At 35.3% G+C, this 13,958-nt stretch overlaps 2 protein-coding genes across 4 annotated transcripts; one reads left to right on the plus strand and one right to left on the minus strand.

The window, feature by feature from the left end:
* Positions 1 to 2,225: 2,225 nt before the first annotated feature.
* On the minus strand, positions 2,226 to 4,651 carry LOC105318731 (xyloside xylosyltransferase 1). Its single transcript, XM_011415976.4, has 2 exons — positions 4,226 to 4,651; positions 2,226 to 3,089 (listed from the first exon to the last, which is right to left on the minus strand). Exons 1-2 carry the CDS (start codon positions 4,649 to 4,651, stop codon positions 2,400 to 2,402), a joined length of 1,116 nt encoding a protein of 371 aa, XP_011414278.3. The 3' UTR covers positions 2,226 to 2,399.
* On the plus strand, positions 4,642 to 11,323 carry LOC105318730 (uncharacterized). 3 transcript variants are annotated; one of them, XM_034481359.2, is made up of 9 exons: positions 4,642 to 4,764; positions 5,194 to 5,985; positions 6,338 to 6,549; positions 6,998 to 7,065; positions 8,591 to 8,629; positions 9,090 to 9,228; positions 9,537 to 9,633; positions 9,716 to 9,820; positions 10,941 to 11,323. In XM_034481359.2, exons 2-9 carry the CDS (start codon positions 5,212 to 5,214, stop codon positions 11,202 to 11,204), a joined length of 1,698 nt encoding a protein of 565 aa, XP_034337250.2. In that variant the 5' UTR covers positions 4,642 to 4,764; positions 5,194 to 5,211; the 3' UTR covers positions 11,205 to 11,323. The 3 variants fall into 3 exon arrangements, with proteins under 3 accessions (XP_034337250.2, XP_065934121.1, XP_011414277.3); XM_066078049.1 differs by lacking the exon at positions 10,941 to 11,323 and adding an exon at positions 10,179 to 10,372; XM_011415975.4 differs by lacking the exon at positions 8,591 to 8,629.
* The last annotated feature ends 2,635 nt before the right edge of the window (positions 11,324 to 13,958 follow it).

Consider the following 13,958-nt stretch of genomic DNA (forward strand, 5'->3'; position numbering starts at 1 on the left):
TGTTTGTTTGTTTTTTTTGTTTGTTTTGTTTTTGTTTTTTGTTTTTTTTTTTTGGGGGGGGGGGGGTTAGCGCTGATTTCGAGCTGTTAAAAACAATGTGTAACCTTCCTTTAAATAGTATATAATCAGCCTGAGGGTAAATACGTCCCTGGTATAATAAAATGTCTTAAATATATTAAAAAAATCAAAATCATACTAATAATAGTATATATGATTGTTCTAAAACATGTTCAATACATTAATTGAGTTTGCCTACGGGATGAAGCATTATCAAAACGAGAACGAAGCATTATCAAAGGGAACGTGTGGTGCAACCAGGGACGTATATACGTCCCTGGTGCAACGCACTTTGAAAATTACTAACTCCAAAAAAAAAAATTGGAAGGTGCCTCAACTGTTGGACCAAATCAAACGTACACGTACTTTCTAATAATTTAGAAACTACATATTGCCCCTATCCAACCTCAATCCGTGATTCGTACGCATTTCCTATATTTGCCCCCCCCCCCTTTTACTCTTTATTTGCATCCGCGCCGTCTCTTTATCCTTCGATCACGGTAATTTATTGTAGTAAGGGTTACCCTTGCTCGGATCGAGAGATGGGCCCACTGACCAGACCTTATGAAAAATTCAAACTAATACAAAAATTCTACATCGTGAAATTACCAAAAATACCCCCCCCCCCCTGTTCTAGGGCTCTCTTCAGAAATTTTCTGTTATATGGCTTAAGCGACTTTCACATATATTAACATTGAGAATGAATTTTGAAATTATGAACACTTTAAAAGTGCACAACCTCCCTTCACTAAGCAGTGTGCGAAAGTATTACAATGTACACGAAGCAATGCCAAATTGATTTGAATTTGTTTATAAATACTGAATACATGTACTACGGTACTTTTTGGTCACTTTTTAAATTCAAAACAAGGTTCAGATTACCTCTGACTTTACTTCCCTTTATGTATATCACGTAGTTCAGATCATTGCTTAATAAATATTCTAAATAATCTATTTTCACATTGTGAAATTTTCCCTTCCATTTTGTGAGGTGCTTCAAGTCACATGGATGAATTATTTTAACCGGAATCTTGTACATGTTCCCCATCTGTATCAGGAAAAGTGACCTGAGGTCATCTGTCAGATTTGAACACCTTCAAACAAGCGCGGATCCACATATTTTTTTTCCGGGGGGCGGGGGGCAGAGATATTTGATATTGCGGGGGGGGGGGGGGGGGTCCAAGGCATATTTTTTGTAATTTTACTATGTAAATTAAAGAAATTTGAGTTTTCCAGAGAGGGGGCCCCACCCCCTCTAGATCCAATTAATTAATACTCACAAGCCCCTTACCTTCACCCAAAGTTGTTCATGTAATGACTGAATAATATTGGCCAACTATTATTATTTTTTTAAACTCATGTACCCATCTTAGTTGAAGGCCTATACCTCCAATTCCTTTTTGGGAGTTGATTTTATTCAACTCTCCTATGCAGTTACTCTGACAAACCGAAAGTGAAACAGTGTTTGGACCAAAGCACAAATCATCGCCGCTGACAAGAATTAGTTCTTGAGAATAATTGATAAATTCGAAAATAATGTATACTAAAGCATTGTTTTTCAAGGAAATATATTTATAAATACCTTGAAAATAGTCAGATTTAAAATAGTACGAACAATTTAGATACTTTTTGTAGTTTTATGTATTCTTACGCCAGAGTTCAATATAATCTCGTTCAACTCGACGCTCCGTAAATCTCCGACAAGCAGAAGGTCTCTCTTGCTTGTCGGGGATTAACGGCGACAGCCGACCGTTTGGTTGAACGAGACGAGAGTTCAATATTGCTTGGATCCTTAAATTCTCCAGAAATATTTCTATCAATGATACATAGTTTGATTTTTATTCTATCTTTAAAAGTTTAAATACATGTATTACTTAACATGATTCATGTGGGGTTTTATCAACATTCTTGTGTCGAAAAAGTCCAAAAATTCATATTATAAAAATGTGCGTTATTCAAATACAGATTAGAAACTACCTGTACTTGTCTTGCAAAATAACATATCATTGATTTTAAAATATATAACCATCGATAAAATCAACTCCCGTCAGTTCTTCGGTACTTTGATTCAGACTGGGAGTCAAAGGCCTGCATATGGTACCCATCAATGTCCATGTTTAAGAGATTAATTCATATAAACTTTTTACAGGTTTTCTCATTTATTTTTTCATTTTTTTATTATATATTTCTTTAAATGAAACAGATTACCTGTACACAAATGCAAATTAGATAAAATTAAATAAGATTCTCTCTCTCTCTCTCTCTCTCTCTCTCTCTCTCTCTCTCTCTCTCTCTCTCTCTCTCATATGGCACAGATGTATCACATTTCAATAACTACAGATCTACTGCCTTTCCCACTGTAAGGTTGGAATGTCACTGTTACAATTTCCATGATAAACTTTAATTTGTTCAGAACATGTGTAATACTGATCAAACACCTGGCCGTATCCATGATCCCGCCACCAAACACACAGCTGACGGTTCCAGGAACATGGCAAGATGTGGAACAGATCCTCGTGTTCCATGGAAACAAGAGTGTAAAAATCCTGATCTCCCAGGTGACCCTTGAACAGATATTTTTGAGTCAATGTCTCCAGTGTCTTAGGTGAATCTATCAGAGAATTATACACTTGACTCTTTCTCATTTTCTCCAAGTCTAGGAGTAAAACTCCGCTATTGAATCCTGTCAAGCCATCAGGAGGCGGAGCGCCGACTCTAGTGGAAGGGTTTTTTCCACGATATTGATGAAATAAATGTCTGTAAACTGGCTGGTTCTCTCGAGCTATTCCAATGATAGATCTTTCTGAAAATTCATCAAAAATATTGTACAGCAGCCTAATGTCTTCATCAAATTTCAAGTCAACATCCAGCATTATCACTTTGTCAAGAGGAATAAATCTGTGTAATACTATGGACAGGAAAAACAGTGGGTCTCCATAGTAAGATTTTGAACTGTGGCTGAAGAAGGTCTGCATCTGAGAAATCTGTTCCTTTACCTTTTGTGTCATTATTGTAATGTCGTGAATGATAATCTGAAGAAAAAAAAACAACCACTTTTCAGCATGTGTATGTGTGTATAAGTCACTTTTATCAACCAACTCTCAGGCTCTGTTATCATTATGATTTGATATTCAACATTGGTTTATTGATCTTTCATGGTTCTGCTGTAAATTTCTCAATTACATTGTATTACAAAATTGGCATTTTTCATAGTTTTTATAGAAAAATTGTACTATTTAAATGTAAACATTCCATTAAAAATACATTAAATATCCACTACTATACTACCTTGTAGCTAATTATAAGCTTATTTGAATCATTGAAATGCCCATTTCATGGTTAAACAAAATCTATAAGCCTATAGATAAGAGATCAGGAGTGATCTAAAAATTGATACGTTTCATTCAGATTAATCTGAGTTTACATTGTCCAAGCATATAAACCTCTTGTCCCATTCGTTGAAAAGCACTTCCATCCACATTTAGAAATACATGTAAATTGTGTGTATGCCTAATACAGACAAGATTTTTATTGGGACATTTTATGACAAATTTACTTATAAAAATTTTTTTTCAAAGCTGTTCAAAACTAAATAGATGACAATGGAAAGGAATTTTGATTTTAAAAAAATTGTACATATTAAAAACATCTTGTGTCAAGTATCTTTTTTCAGTTTGTTGGGAGAAGATAATAATACAATATCTTATCCAACTGGTAACTTTTCATTGAAACTGTGATGGTCAGATTAGATTGTAAAGCTCACTAGGTAGAACACCTAACTAGAGATTCAGGAGGCCTGGGTTCGAATCCCAGTCTGATTTGTCAATATTTTTCCCATCCGGTTACGTTTGCAGTATACTTGCCAACCCCTGGAACTGACAGCATGGTTAAATCCTGTCAGGGAAAAAAACCAGACCAGACTGAATACTGACGCCAGATAGCTTAATAGATAGAGCACTTGATTAGAGATTAAAGGGACCAAGGTTCAAATCCCGGTCTTTATCATTACCCCCCCCCCCCTTCCTGTACATTATTAGAAGTGGATACACATGTACATGTAGTTTGAATTCAGGCATTGAACATGTTGTAAGAAAAAAGAACCAGGAGCAGTGTTCTAAATAGGACAGATTTTTCAATGAATTAGATTACAAATCTTGAATAATATCACCTGTGTTTCTGTTGGTGCGGCTCTTTCTATAACAGAAGTTGCTATTGTCTTTCCATCCTCATCACAAATCACATGAAAACAGAGAGATATGGAAGATTTCCTGCTAATGGATTCTACGAGAACTTTAAATTTTGGATGTAAATTTGGGTTGTTCTTTGAATTTTTAATCACGATCACAATGTTGACATTTCCTTCCTTTCTCTTTAAGACAGTTGTCTCCCTTGACGCAATGTGAATGAAAGTGTCTTTCGTTTTGTTCTTTAAATGCTTGACAGTTCCTCTTCTAACGAGAAATTTTTCTTTTTTAATGTTTTTAGTCAAATTAAAAACTTTTGAGCTCCATAAAATGATCAAAATAACAAAAACAATACATAACAGGGAATATAGCTTCCTTGGAAAAGTGCGGAACAGTTTGTAGGATGCCATGACAGTTCTCGCGAGATATTGGTTTTAACCAATCACAACTTGTTGTTCGCAATGTGCATAGTATGGCGGCCACTGTAAAACCATTTGATCGTACCTGACAATTTTTCTCTTTGGTAAGCTCTGATTTGTTTGCATTCTTTTTATTTGTAAATAATATTATCATATTTTATTGTATCTGGTTAAGCAACATCCCTTCTTTACATGCTAAAGCGAAATGTAATTGATAAGACAGTATTCGTTGTTTCCAAGCACGCTGGCAGACTTGTTCGGACAAGTAGCAGGGACGGAACCTTTTCTCGTAAATTGGCACATTGTAATACCGATGATACTGATTCTGCTTTTTATGCATAGGTTATAGTTATCTTTTTGAGAAGAACTACTATGGGGCTTCCTGTTTTATTTTTAAATCTTTTCACGAGCAGACGGACAAGTGATTTAAAAAATAGAGAATGGTTCTGATATCAGACAGTCAGATATGATATGAGGAATGAAGATATATTATTCTCATTGTTTAAGTGCTATGTTTTTTCTTGATCTTACAGAATTTTTAAAAAACCATAATGGACATAGATGAAAAGCTTCGAGAGCAGAGCAAGGTGCTTTTGCAGAAATTAAAAGCAAAACAAGGCAGACTACAGCAAATGTTATCAACCAGTGCCTCGGAAAAGTTAAACAGTACCAAGGCAGAAAATTCATTACATGAAAGAAGTGGAGATTTTCAAACATCCCAACATCACGTGACACAACCAAAAGAATTTGGTGTAAAACAGCATGATGGAGAAACAGTCATCAAAACATCCAACGAAAACGGACGATCCAGAATAAAGATATCAAAACCAAAGCAAATTCAACTTGAGAACAAAGAAAACCTACACCAAACAAGTCATTCAAAACAAGGCCTCCAGTCCAAAGATTTGATGCAGGATGACAGCAAGAAAGAAAAAATCTATGATCCTAGCATTCCTTACAGAAAGGCAAGCAGTTGGAGGGATGTTGAAAATGAAACCAGGAAAAAAAAGTCATCAGTAGACAGAGAGAGCAAGGCTGTATCGGATAAAAGAAATATTATTGACCGTAATGTACATGTTGAAGGAGAAGATTTAGTTGATTTGACAAAGAACAGTGGTCTGAATTTTAGTTACTCCAGATTTGATGAAAGTGAACTTGATTTTGCTAAGGCATGTGTAGATGAGTCTGTAGATGTAGAAGAACCTGAGCAATACTATGGCAGACTTCAAGAATCAGGAAATGATAAGAGGGCAGCAAGATTGATTCAAGAATCTTACAAACCAAAATCAATTCTTCAAACTACAGGACCTAAAAGTCTCCAAAAGGTTAGGGATATACATTGTATGTTTCTGTTAAAGATGGTCACTCTTTGTACTTCTAGTTTATGTTGGTATTTATAAAGAATGAAAAGAAAAGGCTACAAGATGACTTTTTTCAAAAAGATTATGTGGTCTGAACATGCTAAAACAAACAATTGAAACATAATTTACCTTTTTTCCTTAAAATACATATCTAACACATGTATGTGTAATTGTTTACATTTTACTTACATATTATTATTAATGTAAGCAGCAATAGAAATTTGATTAGTACATGCCAAATTTATTTTATTGCAATAGGATTCCTGGATCACAGAAATCAAGCTTTAAGAACCAACTTTTAATTTTGTGTTTTTAGTCTCTGAGCAGAGTGAGCTTCCTGACGTCCCAGGACAGTCTAGGCAGTGACATTGACCCCGAGGGGACACGCCATTTGTTGGGCTACGACTGGATAGCGGCCCTACTGGACAATGACCGGGGTGCCACTAATCACCCAGAAAGTTACTTTGACGAATTAAGAGAGTTCAGACGGCTTAATAGGGATGAATGTGTTAATAGATTTTACATGGAGTAAGTTTCAATCAGCTTTTAATTTGCATGCAATGATTTTATGATAATTTGGAAGCTATGCCTTTGATATGAGTTATAGATAAAACTGTTACATATGCTCCACATACTTTTTTAATCATGATGTTTTTTTCGTGTGTCACAAAATTTGCGAAAGTGGGGAAGCTGTGTAAATTTTTTATTTGTGTCAGCCATTTTTTGTGATTTAAAAAGTTTCTTATTGAAACTGGATATACGGTATCTCTATTGTGGAAAGAGAATGCTGTTAAACATGTAATAGTTTTCCAGTCTCCTGTATTCAGGGCATTGATTGATGGAGAAAAATTGGTTTCTATTATGTATGACTGGTTTTTGAAAACCATTCAAAAACTACTCATTGGTTCATCCTGGACTGACTGAGCACATCACTGTCTAAAGTTCACAGTTCAAGGTGTCTGCTTTTTTTTTTCAGAGGACCAGAGTCCTTGTTTTATGAGTCGTCAGACCCAGAACCTGTCAAAGAAATACTGCAGGATACTAGTAAGTACATTGCTACTCTGAACCTTAATTGATAGTTCAGGGGTCGACACTAACTTTTTTATGCATTAGTCCTGCCGGACTAGTGTCTGTTAACTTTAACTAGTCCGCAGGCAATTTTATTAGTCCGTCAAAAATAAATGAAATGCATTACCGTATTTTGTCTAATAAAAAACACTGTTTTTATTAGAATTTGTAAGAAGGGGTGGGTATCATACATCACAAGGAATTTTTTGATGTTTTTTTTCTTACAGGTTAATCACTGGCTTAGTTGTATTGTACTATTCAGTACATAGCAAGAAGCTGCGTATTCATTATCTCCGTGTACATGGTAGAAGCCGCCATTACAGATGTTAAAAATAGATCTGTGCAATAGATCAGGGCGTTGAGCTACCATGTTCTTTTTGTTATTTAGGTTCTTTAAAAATCAGGTATAAATAATAAGCAATTTAAGACAAATGATTTAAACACAATTCATTTAAATTAAACAACAAGAAATTTCCTTTCACCTTTCAGTTTATTTTTTTTTAAACACCTAAGCGTCTCTATCGAAGCCAGGGTTGTTGTGAACATGTGTGCTCGTTACCTACCCTTAGGGCAAAAAAATTATCAAATCACCCATAACATCCTGCATACCTCTGTTGTTTTCACTCGGTAACTCTATAATCACCAAAATGTATCATATATTAATTTACTGTAAAAATAAACTCAGCGTTTTCCAGGAAGTTGTCGACAATATTGCCGTGGCTTTGCAACATCGATAATTTACACATTTTTTTAAGCAGATTTTTTTATTAGTCCAACCGGACTGATTAGACAGAAATTTTGTTAGTCCGACTCAAAATCAATTAGTCTGTGACTAACGGACTAAGGTTAATGTCGAACCCTGCAGTTTGTATGGGAACATGCCATGAATATGGAACTGTGTGCTTGTTCATATCGTTTAGATACTATACTGTAAATTGTTTTAATTCCACAATTGCTCAAAAAAAGTACCAACTAGGAGTGATTAGTTTAATTTTACACTCCAAGAAAATCAAAATTTAATCAGTTTATTTGAAATTGTGTAAATTCAATTGAAATTGTGTATTCACGATAGGTTTAATTAAATTAATTTTGTGGAAAAATATGATAAATCAAGAACATCAAACCACCATAATTGTTAGCTAATTTACACTAACTGTATGTTCTATCTGATTTAAGAGGCAAATCAGGTAATAAAAGATGAACTTGATTACAATATTAAGTTACTGTGGAATCATCATTGTTCGTAGGGGACTTATGTTCGTGGCTTTCATGAGTAACCCTTGCCCACGAATTTACATCCAAACGAATGGATATACAAGCATTTGTTAAATATTTATTTACGAAATAGAACTTGCTACCAATGAAATTACGTCCCCACGAACCAGGACATCTTTGGCTACCCACAAACATTGACCCCAATGAATAAAAATAATTCCACAGTATTCAATATGTATTTTCATGATAAATACTTTTGGTTGAGATATGTATCTTAAATTTATAGAATACAATAAGGGTAGATGTAGTTCACATAAAAAGAACAGTAAGTATGCTTTTGGTGCAAATATCTATTTTGTTTCCTTTTCTGTTTATTTCATTTTGTGTTTTTTTTTTTTACAAAATGATGAACTGGTTGGGAGATTTATTTGATGATTTCATTTTCATTTTAGTTTTTTTACGTCTCTGAAAACAATTTAGGTATATATATCTTGGAAAGTCTCAATCTAAAATACTGAATTTAATCATTTCCTTCCACCTAAATCATATAAATTAATAAATCAATACAGCGGGGTTTGAAGGACTTATTATTCCTGGTTTTTTGGTGGATATTGAATACTTTATTGTCATGTTTGATAGTTTGTTTTAATAGTATATAACACTCTGACATTTTATGTTTATATTTTGCTTCAGATGAATAAAATATTTATTAAATAGATCTTTTTATAGAGTTCTCATTATTTTGCCGTTTATAGAGCTATCGTTATTTTGCTGTTGTGTTACAGAGGTCAAGCCATACATAGTGAATGACAGACTGTTTACTGAACCACTGAGGAATACCCTCCTTCCTGGGGAGGATATCGACTCTCCCGAGGACAGGAAGACTGCAAAGAAACCAACGCAGGAGAACCCTCGATTTGTCAGGTACAAACACTGCCTGTTAATATCTCATCGTAAGGTACCCAGAGATTTCATTTAAGACATTTAGAGGCATGAGATAAAAATCACTTAAGATCATCTGGTAAAAATCATTCTGTCAAAGTCAAAAATTAAAAGTTTTTTGTGAAATCAATTTTCTTGGAGAATTTTTGTTTTGTATAAATAGTATTCTTTTAAATTTAGATTTCCAGTGAAATGCATATATATATTTTCATGACGAAAAATATTTCATTTTAATTTCCAACTATTAAACATGTTAGATTGATATTAACTATTTGTTTATGATTGAACAGAGTCAGTATCCCTAGATCCACACTGATGTCACCTCACCGTGTCAAACCTCACCGCAGAAAGAGCTTAGAAGACACCGACTCGTTCTCTATATCTCGGGTAAGGACAGATCTGTGCTCGGAATGATTAGAATTAATGTGTAGGAATGGTATGCTTCAGATCCCTGGTTGATATTTTTCAGCACTGTATGAAGGGCTACGAAAACTCGGTGCCCTCTATGGTTCCCACAGCATCCAACATCGGCCTGAGAGATGCTTCAAAGGGCATCAAGTCTAAAATGCAAACTGTAAGTAGTTTTGAGAGAGAGAGAATATTTAGCAATAAATACTGTAGATTCCTAATTATATGTGAGGAATTAATATCCGCGTAAAATCGCAAGAAACACATCTTGTGGATTTTGAAATCTCGCTTTTATTTTTTTAACAAATGTAAAGTACCGGTAAATGAAATTATTATAAAAATTTTACGTTGCGATTTTATATTCTCGCGATTTGATGCAAAACGGTTGAATCGTGGAATTAAGTACTCAAGTAAAATAAGGAATCTACAGTAGCAGACAAAAACAAATAATAACACAATAAAAGAAAGATTAAGACCATTGTTGATGTACATGACAATACTATCTATTGGATGATATTTTACAGGAAGGAATGACAAAGGTAACAAAGGGTAGATCATTATATCAACTTTTGCTATTACTGACAAACTTGCCTTACTACATTTACTGATTTTCCCCAGCAAGAATCCTGAAATTGCACATCTATAATCTAAACGTCTTGTGTGTGTGTCAAGTTTTCAGTTAAAAACCAGGATCATGACCCATGTTAGCAAATGAAAACAACACATTTCTGTGCACCTCTTTTATAAATGAAAGATTTAATCAGTACACTGGATACATTGATTTAAAAAGTCATACTAAAAGATTAAAAGATGGAAAGAAAGTAAATGCACCACCTCTGATATGTCAGAAAGAAATGTTTACGAAGTGTGGAAAGGTAATGTAAAGAAGATTTTTTTTTGGGGGGGGGGTGGGGGGGGGGGCTAGGAGGGTGATATGGGTATTAATGATTTCACCAACCAATAATACAATTACAATTAAAAATCCATGCAAGTACTAGTTTAATGGATATGAGCAAACTAAATCATAAAGTCCAGTCAGTATTGAGTATTTTCACAACTAATTTTGCATGCACAAAGCAGTGGGTGTAATCTGTATTGTACCAATAATAAAGTGTTTGGGTCTATTTCATTATATCCATTTCCAATGCTACAGGCTGTTATATTGAAGTGAACCAAAACCATTTCAATAACAACATTATTTCAAGATTGATATCTGGTTTATATTGTTTTAGAAGAGACTCACTGTTTTCTCTCCTGTAAAGTTTCTTTATTTTCTTGTCTAACAGACCCTGACTGATGCTGAGAGGATCGCCTCTAGCTTTCCTTACGCCTGGGACACTTCCATGGCCGACCAGTTGAAGCCGGTCAAGTCCAGCCTGTACACCTCATACCAGGATATGACCCTCCCCTACAGCATGCGCTCCAACATCCCGGGGGTGGGGGAGGAATCGGTCAGGCTGAAGAAAGCAACCGAGGATCTGCTCAACTCCACTTACTCGCTGATGTACGAGATGCAGAATATCAAAAAGAACAGGGAGATTGGTGTGTAGGGGTAGGGACTGCTTAGAGGGAACATAGTGTATGTGATTTTGTTTTTATTTATTCTTAATTATTATGTATTATGTACTGAAGCTGTTATTTTATAGCATTAAAATATTTTATCTCTGAATATCTGTTATTTGTATATCTACAAAGTTTACTGGTACATCTGTCTGTGTGTGTGTGTGTGGATCAGAAACTAATCAGCCAGGAAATTATTTAAGCTGAAACTTGTGTACGAGCATCCTCAGGTAGTGTAGATTCAAAGTTGTGAAAATCATGACCCCCAGGGTAGGTTTTGGGTCAAAAGGGGGGGGGGGGGGGGGTCAAAGTTTTACATAGGGATATATAGAGTAAATCTTCTACGAAACTAATCAGCCAGGAAAGCTGAAACTTGTGTGGAAGCATCCGCATGTAGTGTAGATTCAAAGTTGTGAAAATTGTGACCCCTGGGGGTAGGGTGGGGCCACGGGGGGGGGGGGGGGGGGGAAGGTCGGAGTTTTACATAGGAATATATAGAGTAAATCTTTAAAAATCTCCGTCTCAGAAACTAATCAGCCAGGAAAGCTGAAACTTGTGTAGAAGCATCCTCAGGTAGTGTACATTCAGGTTGTAAAAATCATGATTGCCAGTGGTAGGATGGGGCCACAATTGGGGGGGGGGGGGTCGAAGTTTTACATAGGAAAATATAGAGTAAATCTTTAAAAATCTTCTTCTCAGAAACTAATCAGCCAGGTAAGCTGAAACTTGTGTGGAAGTACATGTATCCTCAGGTAGTGTAGATTCAAAGTTGTGAAAATCATGACTTCCGGGGGTAGGGTGGGGCACAATGGATGGTCAAAGTTTTACATAGGAATATAGGGTAAAGTTTTAAAAATCTTTTTCTCAGGAACTAATCAGCCAGATGATTATTTATAATTATTAAGACTTTGGCCCAAAGACAATTCTTCGGCCTCACAAGAGGTTCAGAGTTTGATGTAGGTTTATACCCCATAGATAAACAATTGTTATGGATCGTTTTGAGAACTACAGTACTCAACATTTGATATGACTATAAAATCATCGTGTAGAAGCATAAGAATATCCAGGGGGAAATGGATTTTATTTATACAGGATCTACATGTAATATTGTTCATTGTCCAGATAGTTTGTATCATGACTCCATTAACGATCTCCTGATCCTCAGCAAAGTTCGATAACTCTAAATTATCCGGATTTCTTTTATTCTTACCATAAATTAGACTTTTATACAGACAATTTTAGTTTAGTATTCTAGTGCTAGTATAACCATCAGGTACCAGGGGCGGATACAGGATTTGTAGTTAGGGGGGGGGGGGCGTGGATAAAATTATTGAGGCAGGGGGTCTTGGGGCCGCCTTGAGGCCCCCCATGGGTCCAGGGCAAAGCCCTGGTGGGGGCCCAAGGGGCAAAGCCCCCAGAAGCTCCTGGGTTTTCGTGTATTTTGAAGGTAAAACTAGGCTCAAAATAGTGGTATTTTTTCAGTTATGTACACTTTACACAAAAGCCTATAACATATATATAGCAAATTGGCACATATTGTTACTCATACCTTATACATGTATTGGATTAAAAACAAAATATTTTAGGATTTTATGAACTCCAAAAATTAACCAGGTTATCGACGTTACAACATTCTAATGACGTTACGGTATCAGACCCCCTATTAGCTGTTAGAAATATCTGATGCATCAAATCTTCAATATTCTTATATTAAAATAGTCTATTTACCTATATAGCTAGAAAAAAAATTTAAAAAATATACAGTTATTCAGAAATTTCTGCTTGCATCGCAATAGGGAAATGACAGCGCAGTCTACACTTGAAACAAAACTGTTGGGATTTCCAGTCGATTCTTGGTCGAAACCCCAAGTTCAGGGCCCTGGGGAATTTGATGCAGCCAACATAATGAAATGACCAACACTGCTTGTTTTAAACACAGTTTAATTGGTTTGTTATCAGAACCTGTCAACATGCATTACTGAATTAGGATCAGATGATAGCACAGCTAGTGTATCAATGAGGTGTAACATTGAGTCAGGCATAATTATAAATAAAGTGAAACACAAAATGCTAATTTTTCTATGTAAATTTTATCAAATCATCTACAGTCATGCATACTTTGAAAATTTTAGGGGGGGTGGGGGGGGGGCGTGCGCACTCCACGCCCCCCCCCCCTTAAATCCGCCAGTGGTTACGCAACTGCATGCTTGGCGTAGTACATCCAAGGAGCACTCCCACTTATATACATCTTGGTGTAGAGTTCGAGCAAATCGATGCACCGGAATTTTTTTTAACTCAACTTGTTTCTTTATTTCATTATATATATAACTTTGTATAATGCATTGATACTCTCTAAAAATATTCATTTTATATCATTTCATTTATAAAGATTGAAAGAAAAATATTCTAATGATGAAAAAAATACTTTGAGGCTGAGGATCGGAGAACCTTAAGCTAATTTTATCATACCTATTGTTCCTCATGTGAGCGATGTGGCCCATGGGCCTCTTGTATTGTTTCTAATAGTTTTGAAATATAGAAAACATTGAAATTTTGCAAATTTGTCAATAACTAGCATAAAAATTTATTTAAAAATGAAAATTGCACCACAATAGTATTGCTACAATGTGCAATAAGTGGTTTTTCGTTCCTATCAGTGGAACGTTTTCGCCACCTGAGTAAACGTAATCCTTAAATAGAAATAAAATTCAAAAAGCAAATATCGGGGCAAAAACTGTCACTGA

The sequence above is a fragment of the Magallana gigas genome, chromosome 3 (genome assembly GCF_963853765.1).
Source record: "Magallana gigas chromosome 3, xbMagGiga1.1, whole genome shotgun sequence".
NCBI lineage: Eukaryota > Metazoa > Mollusca > Bivalvia > Ostreida > Ostreidae > Magallana > Magallana gigas.

Coding starts and splice junctions, on each gene's coding strand:
- LOC105318731 (XM_011415976.4), bottom strand. CDS start 4,651: ATGGCATCCTACAAACTGTTCCGCACTTTTCCAAGGAAGCTATATTCC. Junction 3,090..4,225: donor CCGCACCAACAGAAACACAG/GTGATATTATTC, acceptor TTTTTTCTTCAG/ATTATCATTCACGACATTAC.
- LOC105318730 (XM_034481359.2), top strand. CDS start 5,212: ATGGACATAGATGAAAAGCTTCGAGAGCAGAGCAAGGTGCTTTTGCAG. Junction 5,986..6,337: donor GACCTAAAAGTCTCCAAAAG/GTTAGGGATATA, acceptor TTGTGTTTTTAG/TCTCTGAGCAGAGTGAGCTT. Junction 7,066..8,590: donor AGAAATACTGCAGGATACTA/GTAAGTACATTG, acceptor TTAAATTTATAG/AATACAATAAGGGTAGATGT.